The sequence below is a fragment of the Bombus terrestris genome, chromosome 1 (genome assembly GCF_910591885.1).
Source record: "Bombus terrestris chromosome 1, iyBomTerr1.2, whole genome shotgun sequence".
Classification (NCBI taxonomy): domain Eukaryota; kingdom Metazoa; phylum Arthropoda; class Insecta; order Hymenoptera; family Apidae; genus Bombus; species Bombus terrestris.
In genome coordinates, this window is record NC_063269.1 from 9,789,021 (window position 1) to 9,806,629 (window position 17,609).

At 31.1% G+C, this 17,609-nt stretch overlaps 4 protein-coding genes across 4 annotated transcripts in view; 3 read left to right on the plus strand and 1 right to left on the minus strand.

Annotated features, from left to right (window-relative positions):
* Positions 1 to 257: 257 nt before the first annotated feature.
* Positions 258 to 3,644, plus strand: LOC100646095 (uncharacterized protein PF3D7_1120600). The gene is made up of 2 exons (XM_012311352.3): positions 258 to 406; positions 1,106 to 3,644. Exons 1-2 carry the CDS (start codon positions 379 to 381, stop codon positions 2,509 to 2,511), a joined length of 1,434 nt encoding a protein of 477 aa, XP_012166742.2. The 5' UTR covers positions 258 to 378; the 3' UTR covers positions 2,512 to 3,644.
* Positions 3,645 to 10,938: 7,294 nt separating this feature from the next.
* On the plus strand, positions 10,939 to 16,153 carry LOC100644592. The gene is made up of 4 exons (XM_003393230.4): positions 10,939 to 11,466; positions 11,850 to 11,999; positions 13,273 to 13,407; positions 13,540 to 16,153. Exons 1-4 carry the CDS (start codon positions 11,322 to 11,324, stop codon positions 13,614 to 13,616), a joined length of 507 nt encoding a protein of 168 aa, XP_003393278.1. The 5' UTR covers positions 10,939 to 11,321; the 3' UTR covers positions 13,617 to 16,153.
* Positions 16,143 to 17,556, minus strand: LOC100644356 (EEF1A lysine methyltransferase 2). The gene is made up of 4 exons (XM_003393228.4): positions 17,415 to 17,556; positions 17,242 to 17,340; positions 16,373 to 16,788; positions 16,143 to 16,260 (listed from the first exon to the last, which is right to left on the minus strand). Exons 1-4 carry the CDS (start codon positions 17,468 to 17,470, stop codon positions 16,166 to 16,168), a joined length of 666 nt encoding a protein of 221 aa, XP_003393276.2. The 5' UTR covers positions 17,471 to 17,556; the 3' UTR covers positions 16,143 to 16,165.
* LOC100644117 (leishmanolysin-like peptidase) overlaps positions 17,262 to 17,609 on the plus strand; it is a 206,828-nt gene continuing 206,480 nt past the window's right edge. Inside the window, exon 1 of the mRNA XM_003393226.4 lies at positions 17,262 to 17,399. The gene's annotated coding sequence lies outside the window, so the exon portion shown is untranslated. The remainder of the gene's footprint in view (positions 17,400 to 17,609) is intronic.

The following is a 17,609-nucleotide window of genomic DNA, read 5'->3' on the forward strand; positions in this document are numbered from 1 at the left end:
CGTATATTAATGAAGAATCACTTTAGTTTCAAATCTAATAAAAAAATGTCGTTGTTTTAGAATCGTGATCGAGAATGTATAATTTAAGGAAATGTGTATTCGACAAAACAGTTAGCAAAACAATTAGCAAAACAAAAGCAGGTTTCTTAATTCACAACAAGCATAAAATTGTAGATGACCTATAGGAGATATGTCTTGACCTATGGACATCTTCCTCGTAATATGAAACTTGTGGTAGGAGACTAAGTTTTATCATTGATGCGACCTTTTATTTCTCTTTATGCTAAACTTTGCCAGGTCGAGGTTAATTTGTACTTCTGCGTTTACCATTTAATGTTCTTCCTTCCTCAATAGTTAGTTTATGACAGATCGTTCATCATGAAGGAACAGTGGAGCATCAGTAATGGCAAGTTTATTCTCTTCATATTTGTTGTTTTCATTACGCGTTCATATGTCAATTTTACAATGCGTAATTAATTAATCTTCGCATAGTTTTTTAAATTCTTCGTTTCATAATTTGTAAAAAAGGATTTTTTTGAGAAATAGAAATATGTATGGAAAAATAACTTTGAACCATCCAGCAGTCTTTTTGTATGATCATAGTTAACTGAAATTATAATTTATTATGTGACACTCTAATAAACGAGAAAAATATTCCATTTCAACTTCTTATAAATGTTAATTTGAACTTGTACTTACGTCAGCATTGCACTTACATTTAGTGTTATACACAAACATGTTGCATATTTCACATATAGTTATTATTCCAGGAATTAAATTCTCCTGTTTATAAGAAAAAATATCAAAGTTCAAACATGTATTAGTGCGTTCTTTCTAATTTCAACATATCAATATGCATTTTTAATGAATTGAATGTTAATAACGTGCATAGATATCATCCAAAAATTGCAAATTTAAAGTGTTAGTATATCAAAACTTTGTTAAGAGAGTATGCAGAAGACAAGTGATTCTGAAAGTGATTTTACTCCACCAGTTATTATTTAATTATATTTGACTATTTAGAGATACTTTTATTCGTTGTCATCAATCTTTCTCAATGCAACACATAAACTACAACTTAATCTCTTTATTTCTTTTATCACAGAGAAGCTTATAAGTGTGGAGGAGGGACATGGAAATTCAATTCCTGACAAGAAAGGTTTCACATATTTGAAACCCGTGAGTACACACCACATATGTGACCAAATAATACAATGCGTGAAACTAATCCTGTACTTGGAACTGCTACTGTTTGTCGGATGGGCTTCTTACACAATATGGCAAAGTTATCATATCGATTCGATGGAAGCCAAGGTTATAGACAACATTCGAGAAGCAGAATCAAAAAATTTATTCAGCCAACAATCGACGTTTGACAAAAGTACTGTTGCACCCGAAGAATTGAACGCATCGGAAGATAAAGTAGTATTGGTAAACACAATGGGACATGTAGAAGATACGCATCACGATAAGAAACAGCCTTTCAATGAAGAACACGACATTATACCGGTAGCAAAACCCGTTCAAGAGTCTCCAACAAAAGACAGTGAATCGTCGTCTGTATTGAAAGCTGATAGTGCAAAAAACATTGACATTAATGAATCAGATAAAGATACTACTGTATATAATTATTCCGAAATACAAGATCACTTTATAACCGAAGAACCGAAACAAGTAGAAAATGGGAAAGAAGAAAATTCGGAATATTATGCGCTTCTTTCGTTACTACTACAGAATGCTATGAAGACAGAACCTATGAAAGATCATACTACCGATAGCAGCATCAACTTGCAAGATGCTTCAGTATTAAATGAACCGATCTATACACCTATAGATGGGCTTGAAAATCTGGAAATTCGGGAAGATCACGAGAAGGGAAATCAGGAAATTTGGGAGTACCTGAAAAATCAGGAAAATTGGTATCCGGAAAATATGGAAAGTCAAGTAAATCAATATCAGGAAAGTGAGGAAAATTTGGAAAATCTAGATACCCAGGGAAACTTAGAAAATCAGGAAAATTGGGGGAATGAAGAAAATGACGAGATTCAGGAAAGTGGAGTAAATCAGGATAACCAGGAATATCAGGAGAATCAAGAAAATTTAGGTGTTCTGGAAAATGAAGAAAATCAGGAAAATTTGGATGTCCTGGGAAATCAAGAAAATCAGCAAAGTGCTCCAGGAATTCAAGAAAGTCCGGAAATTCCGGAAAACGTCGAAACACCGATATTAATTATGAATGATGATTATTTCGAAAAAGATTGGAGAAAAAGCATATTTTCTATGTTCCGGACATCAAAAGACCCATACTTCGCTGATAAATCTGATGACCATCTTGAAAGAATTGGTGATATGCTTCGAATGAATTACGAGGATGGACTGGATGATTCGGATTACAAATATGTACCTTATTTAAAATTGGACCCATCTTCAGGTTTAGAAAAAACGGATACATGGACATTATCTAAGTATCCTTACGATAATTATAAGTCTGATCCGTACTTATTTTTGTAATGAAATATTGTACAGAGTATCCCACTAATTTTGTCCATTTGAAATATCTTCGTTATGAGGAACAGTACACGAAAAAATTTCATATAACAATTAAAAAATAATTCCAATATGGTGGCAGCAACAATGTCTTTATATGGGGCAGGATAAAGGATACCTCGAGATCAATTTTCATTTCTAAGATAGATATTAAAGTAAGTTTTATATTTAGAATTCGTGATCTTGTCGAATTTAAGCTCAAAAGAATAAACATTTTTTCTATTAAAATTGAGAACTAATTTACTCACCCCCTCATGTTATGTTTTTGTTGCAACGACTACTACTTTTATCGGTAATATTTTCATTCATTATTTGAAATAAAGAAGATATTTTAGGTGGATAATGTTAACGGAGCATTCTGTATAATACAAGAAAATTTCAACAAATAATTTCATGTAATAATTTCGTGTCATGGTTACAGAAGGAGCAACCGGTAGTTACCATTTCTATCGTAAAAGTATAGCAATAATTAGAAAAGATGCGTTTCGTATTTCTTTGTATCGCTTTATAATTAATCTTTTAATTTAAATAACTTATAATAACTTATCGAATAAGTCAAAAGTAAAATTGTAAAAGAAAATGTTTTGTGAATTCTATTCGCTTATTTTACTTTAACCCATATTTCACATTCTGAGTCATCTTATAGAGAATTAAAGTAATATTATCAGTAGAATTTTACAAGTTGCAAGTTACAAGTTATTATGAATGATCCTAGTTGGATAAGAAAAGAAATGAAAGTTCGCAAATTTCATGTTATCTGATTAATCTATTTGGTAAAAAACTATAAAAACGATAAAATCGTAAAAGAAAACTTTATAATCTACAGCTTGTAGCTTGTCAATTTATTCATATTGTTAATATTGGTAAATTATAATTTTATTTATAAAGGAATTTGGAGAAGCAACTTTAAAGGAAAGCATGCTTTAAGAAAATCGTATTATATTATACTTTGTCAGACACGCAACTGAAATTGTAATTGTGAAGAAGAAAATGTTTTGTGAATCCTAATTTTTATTTTATTTAAAATAAATCTTGCATGTGTTTATAATTACAAACATCATTTATAAATGTTCAATACAAATTCATGGCATATTTTGGATTCCGCATATTTATTTTATTTAATCCATATTTCACAAACGTACCTGTTTATAATTACAAATATCATTCATAAAGGTTAACGCTATTTGACAAAATCATGTCGTAGAAAAATTAATGCATCATTCGCACAGCTGCGCATGGGCCTTGAACTTATTTATGCTAATATGTAACGATTTACACCAGAGTTAGTCTGATAACGTTTCCATACGTCGGCTAATAGGCAATTACAATTGGTCGGTCAGCGATTACGAACTGCTGAAGTAGGTCAGTCTAAACCATGTTTTTTGAAGGAGATCTCTATCAAAGAACGCACATAACCCTTATAACTTTTTATGATACGCTATAAATTGAATACCTATGCTTAAGAAATAAATATGCCACTCCTGTTTTGCCTTTATATTAATTCTAACTCAGGACAACGAATTTAAATGGATGATTTGTATTTTCTTATTCTTTATTCGACGATACTATGTTTTCTTTCGATGTTAACGTCGTCATTCGAATACTAGATGATTCAGCAACTGAACTAAAGTATAACTTGGTTTTGGGAAAAACTAGAGAATCGTAGGAGAAGATTCTTACGTGTATAACAAGCTTTATATCAATTCTATGATATAATTTTTTTCGTAAGTATATCGGTACACTTGCAAAGTGCATTTAATGAGTTCAATTGAAATTTATATAAACTGATTCAACCAGTGATTCTGTGAATTCTATGTATCGTAAATAATTACAAACTCAATCCCATTTTTTAATTTTTCACAATATCAGAAAAATAATTGACAAACTATATAATTATATAATTTCATACTATAGCATAAAATAAACCTGAAGATGCAACAAACAAAAATTTTCTTCTTTTCAAGTCTGCAAGAAATTCAATTTTCTTTTAAACTTTTGTTTTTGAGTATGAAGAAATGTGAGCTAAATTTTTATTTTGTTACGTTTTCGTTCAATATCTAGTGGATTTTTCATCATTTTCCATTACTTCCATTAACCTGTTAGATACGCTATCCGCTAACTTATTTAAAGTTTCATTTGTAATATCCGCTCACGCGGATTTTATTCTTTTTTTGTAAATTCAATTATATCTTCTATAGGTAGCCCCTCATGAACTCGTCAACTTTTCCTGCTAAAATTCGCTACAGATCCTTGATCGGGTTCAGATCAGAACTCAATGCTGACCAGGATAATAATTTTATTCTGAGATATAGAAATCACGTTTTTCATAGTGGTAGCTGTATAAATAGGAGCAATGTCTCGCTGAAAATTTGTTTTTTTATCTTTTAGATTCACTTATGAAAGGCAATAATATTTATTAATAATTCGCCATTTACTTGACATAACCAGACAAGATTAATGGTTTCTTGGAAATATCGAAATAATAATGCAGAAAATATATCTGAGTTTATAATTATTCACAGCACTGTAAAAGATATACTGTAATATCGTTGAAAATTCAACATTTCGCGAGACATGTAATTTCTTTTGAAACTATAGCACACAGATTAGAAATCATTTGACATATTTCCTTCCCATTACATTTTCCGTATTATTAGCGTTACCAATCTAACAAAGAATAAGAAAGAAGGATAGCAGTGATTGTTTGTCAAGCAACCAAGAATTCACCAGTCTTAAGTTGAGCTTCAACCATTCAAATGTACCTATTTCTGAATTAACTTTGCTTACTATGCTTTGCTTTCCGAAAGAGGGACAATCGTGAACAAGGGTCGCCTTTCTCACGAGCTTCCGAATAATAATAAATCATTTACAATTCACAGCGTGTATTACTCATCAGCGTGTATTCCTCTCCTCTTTGAATATTTCCCAACATCTTTTCAATTTTCAAATGTCGTCCGAAAAGTTTCTTTCGTTTTATAAGGAAATAATGGATGCACAATATTTTCCGTCTTATATTATCTTATCGAATTACGTATGATCCATTTTGTTCTATCAAAATAAAGATCACAACGTTCGACGGATTAGGTTTCATGTTTGTATAAAGATGCATCGTTGTAAAAGACGGGTCTGTTGAATTCTTTCGCTTTTCACTGTACAAGGTAGAATAGAAAGAAACAACAGATTAGCTGCTCTCAGTGACCTTCTTCTTCCCAATCCTACAATACTTTTTCCTTCTTCTATTTGAATTCTTTCGCTTTCTATTGTACAAGCTGGAATAGGAAGAAGCAAGGAACTAGGAAGAAACAGATTAGCTGTTCTCAGTGACCTTCTTCTTCTCAATCCTACAAGACAGGTGAACCTAGACATTAATGTTATTGGAATTCCAATGTACATATGCCCATTAAGAATGTACATAAATTATATAGAAATCAATTATCTTGTTCATGTCGGGGTAATTGTTATCCGTTCAATAAAGCACGCAAACGAACCACGTGAATATTCACGATCCACTTCCGATACCTTCTTCTTTCGAAAATACGAGACAGGCCTGACTGTTACGAAATCTTCGTGATATGTCGACAGCATGCAGTAATTGATGCTCGAAGGTAGTACAATATACCTAGCGTGCATGAACATACACTTCTGCAAATTTCAACCATAAGATAGTAAGAACAACGTTATAAATTTCTCAACTTTCGTATACGTATTTCGGGCATGCATATTTGCTATGTTTAAACCAATTTAATCATCAGCTACAGTTACTTTGATACCTTACTTTACTTCCTTTATTTATAGAAGACAGCAGGAAACTCCTTGTACGCTTGCCAAGAGTAAATTGTTTCATTTGGTCGGTACAAAATGTCATAAAAAATGTAATAACTCGAAAACGCAAAGAAATAACTTAGATTATAATATTATCAGGTCTGTAAATATGAAACCGGAATTTGCCTATAGATGGTCCTAGCTGATAATGTAGTTATCACTAAACTGTGTCATTGATGCCAAAAGTCTTTGTTGACATCTCACAAACATTTTCGACTCAGAACAATACAAGTTTCATACAACAGCATAGTTTGTAATAGCGTTGAACATGTCGAATTTTGTGCCTGGAAACTACGATTTGCGGACAGCATTGATTTTCTGTTACCATTTGAAGAAAACTGCTGCAGAATCGCATCGAATGCTTGTCGAAGCTTACGGCGAGCATGCTCTTGGTAAATCACAGTGCTTTGAGTGGTTTAAAAAATTCAGAAGTGGCAATTTTGACGTGAGGAACGAAGAACATGGATCAGAAAGGTGTGATCTATTAAGAGCTGTTAAAACCTGATGAAACCGTTAATACTGAGCGCCACCGACAAAAAATGATCGATTTGAATCAAGCTTTTTGTGAGAAACGACCAGAATATCAAAAGAGGCAACACAAAGTAATTTTGCTTCATGATAATGCACCATCACATACAGCAAAACCGGTCAAGGAAACGATTGAAGCGTTTAGTTGGGAAATACTTTCGCACGCGGCTTACTCACCAGACTTGTCTCCGTTCGATTACTATTTATTTGCATCGATGGAACACGCACTTTCTGACCAGCACTTCACTTCTTACGAAAATGTACGAAAATGGCTCGATGACTGGTTTGCCTCAAAAGAGCGACAGTTTTTTTGGCGTGGCATCCACCAATTGCCAGACAGGTGGGAAAAATGTATAGCTAGCGATGATCAATACTTCGAATAAAATATTTTTAATCATTTTCATACAATAAACGTGTATTTTCTATACAAAAATTCCGGTTTCATATTTACATACCTGGTACTAACTTAGACAGAGATTGATAAGGTTAAGCAGGTGGAATTTATTATTATCCAATACCTAGATGAATAGATGAAAAATTAGTGTTTGCAATGATTACAAATAAGAGCGAAATCTAATCCAACAGCGCTTCTTTAACGTTTAATGATATAGTGTTTCAAAGTGTGCTAGTTTTCAATAGACTTAACTAGCCACCAAGAAGACGTACATTAAAGATAATTTTTTGGAAGTTCTCGTTGATCGTCCCTTTCCCATAAATATACATAGTCTTCTCCGGAAAATAACAGAAGTCCTGAAGACTACAAAAAGTCAGTGGCGATATCAACTTTTATAACGGTTATATCACTAGAAGCAGGGTTGTAAGAATGTTCATCAGAGTAGTGTTCTTTCACGCGTCGAAAAATCGGCTTCTATTGCATGAACTACTTGTCTCAAAAACAAACAAATTAAAACGTTGCACTATCCACCTCGTTCGTCAGACTTAGCACCGTGCAATTTCATCTTGTCTCGACGGCTTCAAATAACAACGAAGGGGAAACGACAACTTTCAAGACATCCAGAAGGCAGTGACTCAGTATTCTCGAAAGAATTTCACAAAGAGACGCGCCACAATCATTCGACGCGTTAATTGACTGCGTAAATCGTTGTATCGCCACAAGAGGAATGTGTCTCGAATAAAACAAAACATTTTCCTCAAAACAATGCCTCTGCTTTGCCATCCTTAAAAAGATCAGTTACTTTTCGAATATCCAGTTCTCCGTTATCCTAGCATCTGTGGCAAGAGTTTGCAAGGATAACAAGATTATCGATAAAGCCACTAGCAGAGGACTCAGAACGACAGAACGAGAGTTACGGTTCCTTCACGCCATATAAGGTATCAGAACTTGACATTTATACATTAAATACCGATAGCCGTCGCAAGCTCGTGGAAGTTCGTGCGAGTAATTCGTGGGTATCGCGAGGATGGAAAGAAATTCTGCAGAAAAAATGCGGGTCCGATTGATGGTTGTTCTTGACAAACTCAAGTAGGAGTAAGTAAAATTAAGTAGGCGTATTGACCGAAAGTGGTCACATATACAAACAGAACAATGTAGCAATGCATGACGATGAGCGATAACGAAGAGTACACGCTTGGAGCCTGTACCGTTCATGGAAAATTCTTTCCATCTCTATATTATACTTGACAATCTAGTCAACTTGCACCACCATCTTGCTAACTTCTAATTGTTAGTTATCAAAGTGGGCGGGGATGTTAAGTATGTTAGGAGGACTGCCAAGTCGAAGTTGTCGTGATTCGCTAGTTGTGTTACCGCCTATTTCTTGCAATTTATTATAAATCAATACAGTACCCACACCGCCGTCCGTACATTACGAAACATTTACCAACTGTAATTAATAAAATAATGTAATAATACAATTTAGGTTTCCTTATAACACGTACCCGGTTAGTAAATATCAATTTCAGTTTCTAGTTACAAAACCCATTTATGTCTAGCCTAGGTGTAATAATTAGTGTTCAGTGAATTAACGTTAATGTACAGTAGAACTCCATTTATCGAACAAACAACGATGTCCGATGAAGGAATTATAATTGTTATACCGCGGATTTTTATGCATTTATAAATTAAGTATGTAGAATGTGTATATGATTTTGCTGAATACAATGGGTGTTTTAAGTCGAGGTCCCCGAATTTTGATGTCTCATTTTTTTTTTTATTAATAAGAAAAAGATTTTTAATGATTAAGAAGTATTTTAACATATATGTAGTCAAATGAAAAATCACGTATGTCAGTAACGGTTCTTTCGTATTTTCCTCAATCTTAAGAAATTTGTTAACAATACGAAAGCATGATGACAATGTTAATACAGTAAAAATCAACCAATTCGTTAATACTATTATATACGACAATGTATGTAACAATAGTGTATTCATAATGTATACACAGATGTTAACGCGAGCCACTGCAGGAATATGTAGGCAGCTGATAATTCCCAGAACACCTATTACCAGGATAATAACCGATTCGCCGCGAAGTGATCCTAGATCAGTTAAATGGGCGTTCCACATTTCATTTTATCGATTACGATATTTTTGACATTTTCATCCCTAAAATTATAGCTAAAATTCATAAACATTTGTTTAAAATATATCTTGAAATATATGGCAATCTTTTAGAATTATCTAAATATAGTTCAACTATATATACCTTCAAAAGTGAAGTTTTTATCCAGAAAATCAGTTGGAATGAAATTAACATTTTTAAATGAGATACTGAGCTTTAAAAGAGGCTTGATTTTCTAATGGATATGGGAGTTGTATGACCGTTAAGGTTTCGTGACTGTGTAAAACGAAACACGACTTTTCGTGTACAACTTCCTTCGAAACAGTGATAAACTTTGTGATTTTTTTCACAATTATCATATACGACCCTATCAAAGTAACCTTTCTTATATCTAGGAAAATTTGTCAAACGTCGGTAAACTGTCAAAACTCGGGTTATTGTAATTATTAATTGTATTCTCTGAAAGAAACGTTAACAATCGTTATGTGATTTTACAGAACGATTTTTTATACTACTTTTATTCTGCTTTCTTCAGATCCTGTCTAGCTGTAAATTTGAGATCATGTAGTATATCTCATGAGTCTTAAAATGTGCAGTTTTTAAACGGTAACACCACCGTGTTGAGTTCGACGAAAATTTTTATTATCCCTTGTTAAACCTACTTATAAAAATAGACGTTTGCAGAAACTGTAATAAAATTCCTGGAAAATTTAACAGTTCATCGATGACAATACGCGGATGAAGATACTAGGCTCTTCGGTAATCACTTTAAACACAAGTGATTGTGATAATACCATATTAATACCATAAACCATTACAAACTGCATATACATATAATAATGTACCACATAATGAATAATAATTAGAACGAAATATTTGACATTTTAATCGCACGACAATATTTGTTGCAATTTTTAACTACATACTTATTAACTAGCATTCTAACTATCAATAGCTCGAAACACGTAACGAAATATTTATAAAATATCACTGCATATAACGATGTAAGATCTATTTAATGTATCTAGAATTAATTATATAACGATATTCTCTGTAATTTTTTTTTACATATATCTATTACATATTATTGCAACTTTAACAACCCGAAATATGTAGCAAATATGCAGTTTCAAAGATCCATCGATAATTTTTTAAATAGTTAAATATTATTGTAATCCAAAATAAGCAGCCCAAAATACGTAGGAAAATATTCAGAAAATATGCAGTTTCGAAAATCTATCTATTCAACGTAATAAACAGTTGTTTGACGAAAGTGTGAAAGTGCAATATATCGTGACGAAGTTAAAGTTGAGATGCTTTATTCTAGCACGGAACCGTTCTATTTCTCCTGGCCACAACTCTTGCCACGATCGAAACTTAAGGGAGCGAAAGCATACTCCGATTCTTCAACGATGTGGTAGGCCAACCACGTTTTGGTGTAGAGTACTTTCTACTTCGGTGGTGGCAGCACATGGGGTACAGGGTGGGGATGCTTCAAAGGCTTAAAAGGCCTTCCAACGTCCTTGTAACACGCAGTACTCGAATAGAACGTAATCGTATTCCGTTCAAATAAAAATCAACTTGAAAGCAACAGCCAGCAAATTTTCCTTCCACCTTCTCTTGCAAATTTAAACGTTATTACTTGTAATGATACTACGATAATCATTTAGATATCAGTGTACATCGAAGCAATTTGCAAAGTTTGTGCGGACGTTAACTTCGTTGCAACAAAAGACGGTCAGGGTTGATATCTTGGTGAACAGCAGCGAGTGATTTCTGTCTTGCAATCGAAACTTTGTAACTTCGAAAATTAGTGACTAGTGAACAAGCTGAGTGTTGAATAGGCATTTTGGCGGGTTTTAAGTACATATATCGAAGTTGCAACAAGTAAATCCGGCGAAAATGAAGAAGACGAAAAATCTTCAATTACTTGCGACGTTTCTTCTATTGGTGTTTTTCGTATCACCATCGTCTACTTGGGCTCTTACGACATTCGGCAAACCCAGCCCAACGCAGAACCAAAATTCTCCACCACCACCTACACCAGGTTAATCAAAGAGACTTATCAACTTAAGGAACAATCTGTCAATTCTCTCAATTACATTAAAACGTGCGATTTTTCTCAGGCATTTGAAAGGAAAACTTTTCAGATATTCAAATTCTTGTGACTTATTGGTCTTGATGATGCCGCTTGCTAATTGTAGTAATACACTTTCGTACGATTATAAAGTATTACTTTACAGCACTGTTGTCCAAAAGAATGTATATATCGCCGTATATCATATTATTTGTATTAAACAAATAGAAACTATAAAAAAGAATGTTATCATTCTTGGACAGATCTATAATTTCTAAACAAATACAAATAAAATAGCAAAATTTAGAAAGTTAGAAAACGCTTTCACGCATAAGGATTGGTTGTAATTTCAGTCGGGAAAGCTCGAGAATGTAAATTGGAGTCTGATTGCGCTGGAATCCAAAATACAACATGTATGTCGGATCATCGTGACGGAAGAACACGTTGTCTTTGTGGAGACTATTCCGCTCCTCTTAATGGCGCGTGTACCAATAAATTCAAAGGTAATTTATTCTTCCTAAACATTTTTAGCAACTTGAATCTTTTTATTTGTGACGATCCACGGCGTTTATAATTATTATGGTTTAATTGTTGTATACATATGTGATCGTTATTATAATTTTTATTTAATTTATATAATTATACACTTGAGAATTTAAGATCGTACATAGGAGATTATGTTATATTTATTCTAAATAAATCTTGGATTCAATTAAAAAGAAAGATACATATTGAATTTCTTCGTACACAAGGTACTACTGTCATTTGCATATACTCACGTGCTCTCTTGCAATATGCGAACATATGATGGTGTTGGTACCAGCACCGAGGTTATCTATGCAAATTGAAAAGCTTTACGAATATCATTGTAGCTTGCTATAGCCCAACACCAATTTACTTGTTTTCTAATATACTCTTGCTATTTCATGATGCAAACATAAAAGTCGATATATCACGTAATTAGAAAATTAGTTGAATATTGCTATTAAAGGTATTACGTATTACATTTTCGATTAAATTCGTAGTGAATTACTTCGTATTAAGATTTTAATTAAATATTTAGAATGAGCGTTTTTAGATTTATATTAATAATTATTCTAGTAGATGCATAATTTAGTAGATATCAGAGGAGAATTAATTTGAAAATTTTGTTACATTGATTACAGGATTATCGTAAATACAATGGTTGAAAATTACGCGTCCGTATGAAGTTAAAATGTACCTTTTACGATGATTAGGAACATTTGGTTCTGTTCTAAGTATAGATATAAATATATATATAGATATATAGAAATATATAGATTGATTGTAGCAAGTCCAAAAGATTTTAACAAAATGATAATACTCCATTAAGATATGCAGTGTACGAATACTATAGAAATTCTAAATTAAATCTGCCAAACATTGAAATAAAATTGCCAGCACGCGTAAGATTTCGCATATAATGTAATATACATATATTTTAATTTAAGTATTCATAGCTAACATTGTTTATCCAAACGCTTATTACAAGTTCTATAATCTCATCCTTAAAAAAGAATATTTGATAAATATTCATTTGAAAATTATTTCACTTGAATTTGAATTAGTCAGTATCCATATTCCAGTAAGATATCTTTTTATTATTAATTTAAATCTATTTATACGATATAATTACAAACATAATACTTTAAATGCTCTTACAGTTATCTAACGAAATAAATGTAAATGTAAAAATTTAATTCATTTCTGTATTTAATTAATAACATACCTGATCAATGTATATTTCTATTGTAGCGTTACATACTTCATGTAACGATGATTCTGAATGCATTGAGGGTGCACATTGCGTACAACGGAACAATAGCATGTCCGGAAAACGTTGCTATTGCCAAGAAGGATATAACGAAGAGGGTGTGTTATTTTGCAATGGTATGTCATCACGTTCTTGGTTTCTTAACCTGTTAATCGAGTCATCTCTTAAGGAAAAATTTCTATAATCGCAAAATTAAGAATTACATGTAACTTGAAAAAGTTTCTAACTGCAATGAATTTTTTTCACAGGTAGCTCATCCGTCCTCATATTTCACACAACACTTCTATTACTTACATTGAGTATTATGAAACGAAACTTCTGTTAATTTGAATATTGCAAGACGAACCGTATAAATTCTTCAAAATTTTAAACCTGCTAAAACATTGCTGAAACTCTAAACTATGAATCAACCAAAAATACCATATTGTGTAGAGTTAGAAAATAGTCTTAAGTTTACCGCAATTATAGTACAAATTTTAAATGTGTTTCATAACTACTATTGGGTTTAATAACTGTACTTGGAAAGTAATAAATTACTTATGCGCGACATAACTTTAAAAAATATATTATATTTTCATTGCAAGTAACTGTGTTTAAAAATATATCATTTGTGTATTTAAAATAAATACTAGTTACGTATATTTAAAATATTTTATTGTATTTTTGGATAATTCATTTTATGAAAAAATATGTGCAACATCAATAGGTACAAAACATAATATATTCTAATTCTTAATTGTCCTATAACCTTCGTTATAATTATGGTATGTTTCAGTTGTCACTACATTTTCTAATTGATAGTAATGCAATTTAGTAACATGTGTATTATCATAATTCAAAATACTTAATTTTTTAAAATATACGTATTTCATATTTAATGTTGACAATCTCTCATAGATTTGTTTTGTACTATTAGGAATTAAATTTTATTCCATAGTGCAAACGTCTATTATACGGTATATTAAGATACTTAAAGATAATTAAAATATTTCAATAACATATCGTTATTTAGGTATGAATATGTAATGAATCCTTCACTTAAGAGCAATTTTTTCGTAAAACTTTGTAGTAGGGTTTTGTAAAATATTTTACCTACATTTTATCGTAATTTCAATCTCTGTATTGTATGTCTATGATTATTGATTCTTATCTTTTAAATATTTATACGTATTATTAATACTTGGAACTTTGCAATAAAAATTATATTAGCGTAGAATATTAGGTAATTCACGGGACATATTAGAATCAACGACTTAGATATAAGTAAAGAATTTTAATTCATGGTCGAAACACTTTGTTCTGCAATTTGTTATCTAGTTGTATTTAGTTGCATGTACATGTAAAGTTTATCATTTTCTTAGAGTATAGAACACTAACATATATGTACCATAATTACGTTTAACTTCGTTTGAATATTTTATAATGTACTTATGATATACTGATTATATTAACTAAACTGCGAAGTCAGTCCTTCTTTTGAAAATTATCGAAAGTAATGATAGAATTTGTTGGTTTCATGTAAAATTTGTCAATTCATTTCTAGACTAATCTAAGTTGATCTATACTAGTTTATAGAATATAAAAATTTGACTTTTTATATTATATATATAATATCGTGTTATATGATAAAATATAATTTCATTCAAATATCATTTGCGAAATTATGATCTACTCCTTTTGTATCAAAAATTCAGTAGCGCTACATAATTCTAACTATAAATATACAAGATGTCTCAAGACAGATTATATGATCAAGTAGGAAGATATTATATGCGAAAGACGGAGAAGAGAATAATGCTTTTTTATTTCATGTGTAGTCGAGAAAATTGAGTTTCAAAATTCATGAAGCATATATACGTGCACTCAGTGTGGCTATTGATCACTTCTATTTCAAATCCAATTTTCTCAAATATGTGACTTTAAACAAAGAAAGCAAAATATATTCTGCATTTTCCGTCTTAAGTTAATTTATTCTATATTATGTTAAGTAAAATCATATTACTTATGGGGTCGATAATTAGCTATATCTATTCGACAAATTTTCGAATTTAATTTTCACGAAAACAGTGTCTCAAGTTAAAAAATTTGTTTTTTCTTCATCTTGGTTCCTAGCTGATTATGTCACCCGCACTCAGACACTTTATGTTTACTAATTTTTATTTTTGAAGAACATTTCTTTAAAATTTCAATTCAGTAAAAAGTTCAGTTATTAAAATTTAACGTGCCTAATGAAATTTTATATGATATAACAACTTCATTCTATATATTATAAAAAAAGTTGTCGTAACTTAAGATATTACTATCACACAATTTTATTAAATAGAATATAGTAAGTACTATTACAGATCGTTTAATTTAGTATCTATATAAGTAAAAAAACAATGCCTTTTCGTTCACGATTTATTCGTAGTTACAGCTAGCAAATTTTAAATCGATAATCCCAGTGTAGCAGTTAGACATACGTAAATACATATAATATAAAGTTTTAACATGCCAATAATGCCTCAAGTACCAATGACTGTATGAAACAAACTATGTAATAACTATACAACTAAATAATATGTATACTAATAATTTACGTTAATGCGAATTTATCAGAACACAAATGGACAGCAATATTTATTTCGATTATGATGCATAGCATTTTATAACGTTTGTAAATTGGTAGTAGCATAATAACGAACTGTACTATTCGTCCCCACTATTTGAATATGTTATTAGCACGAATATATTATGCACTAATAAATTTTTTCTGTATTCTGAACATATGTATCACCGTACTTCTTAATAACATATTAATTGTAGATTATACGAGTCAATTATAAAAAGTAAATAAATGGAATACTTCATATATTTTGTTAATCGATCTTTTTATTATTTCTTTTGGAGAACTAATTGTGTTACAATGTTTCCAGTTTGTCCACCAAATACAAATGTGTCAGCAGGAAGCACGTGTAAAATATCAAAATCTAAAATATTGTAAATTATATTAATGTTATTAATATTGTCGTATATGTTATCATAGAAATTAATTCGTTATTAACGAATGTAATTATTGCTTCAAATAATAATATAACTTACAATTTTGAAAATGTTTCTCTATTTCTTCTTTAGTCCAATTACATGAAGTTAAAACTAAGTAACCAGAAGGTAACAGAATTTTGTATGTATTTTCTATATACTTTTGTCGTTTTGACGAAGGATCTTCTGGATGTAAGCTGATGGCATCGTAAGTTCCTTTATCATGTACTAATTTAAAGTCAATCGGTAAATTAACATTTTCTGAATCGAGTATATCGCAAACTTTTAATTCGACGTGTGACATATTATTTTCCTTCAGTACTTCACGAGCTAGGTCCACTGCCTTCTCCGAATAATCTACACCTAGCAATTTTTCAAAACCTTGTTTTGCAAGTTCCACTAATGTCATTCCGTTTCCACATCCTATATCGACTATTTTGTCATCTTTCTTAAGTTTTAATTGCGTATTAATCCAACTGAAATATTGGACAGAATATTAATAAGGAATACATTTAAAAACATATATAATATAAAAAGAAGATATATAAAAATAAGATAATATCTAAAATATTTAATGCTAAATAATTATATCATAGCTCTGATCATATAATAAGCAATAATATGTAGATATGAAGATATAATTACTATACACATATATAATTATTATTATAATTATTCTAATTATGAGCTCAATCGTATAAAAACAAGTAGAAATCAACTTATCTGAATTTGAATAAGCGATTTAAAGATTTTACCTTCTAATGATACATATTTTAGTAGCTATAACTTACGAAAGATAGCAGCACTAGCCTCACGAGTAAAATACTGTACTGTTTACGTGAAAAGTGCTTGTATTATATACGTGCACTTGTATACATGTCTTTTCGTGTTGTTACATGAAATTTTCGTGCCTTGTTCGAATAACTTACCGTATGACTTTTAGTGTATTATTTCTACCAAACCATATTTCACCTACATCTCCGTGTTCCTTAAAATTATCAAGTTCTTCTGAATAAATCCTCTCCCAACTGAAACATAATTGTGATATAAAGTAATGCTTATCGAGTGTTTCACATTTACGAATACGGTATGTATTACTTACTAATCAAGTGTGCCTAAATCCGATGGGCCGAGTTCTTCAATGTTTTCATCTGTCATGATTTTATTTTGACTGTACGAAGATTATGATTAAATCGTAATATTATGTATTAAATGTATTAATCGTAGTTATCTTTTGTATTTTCATTAAATCAGTGATTTATAACAAAAACGCGAGTCTAAAATTTCATTTGACGTG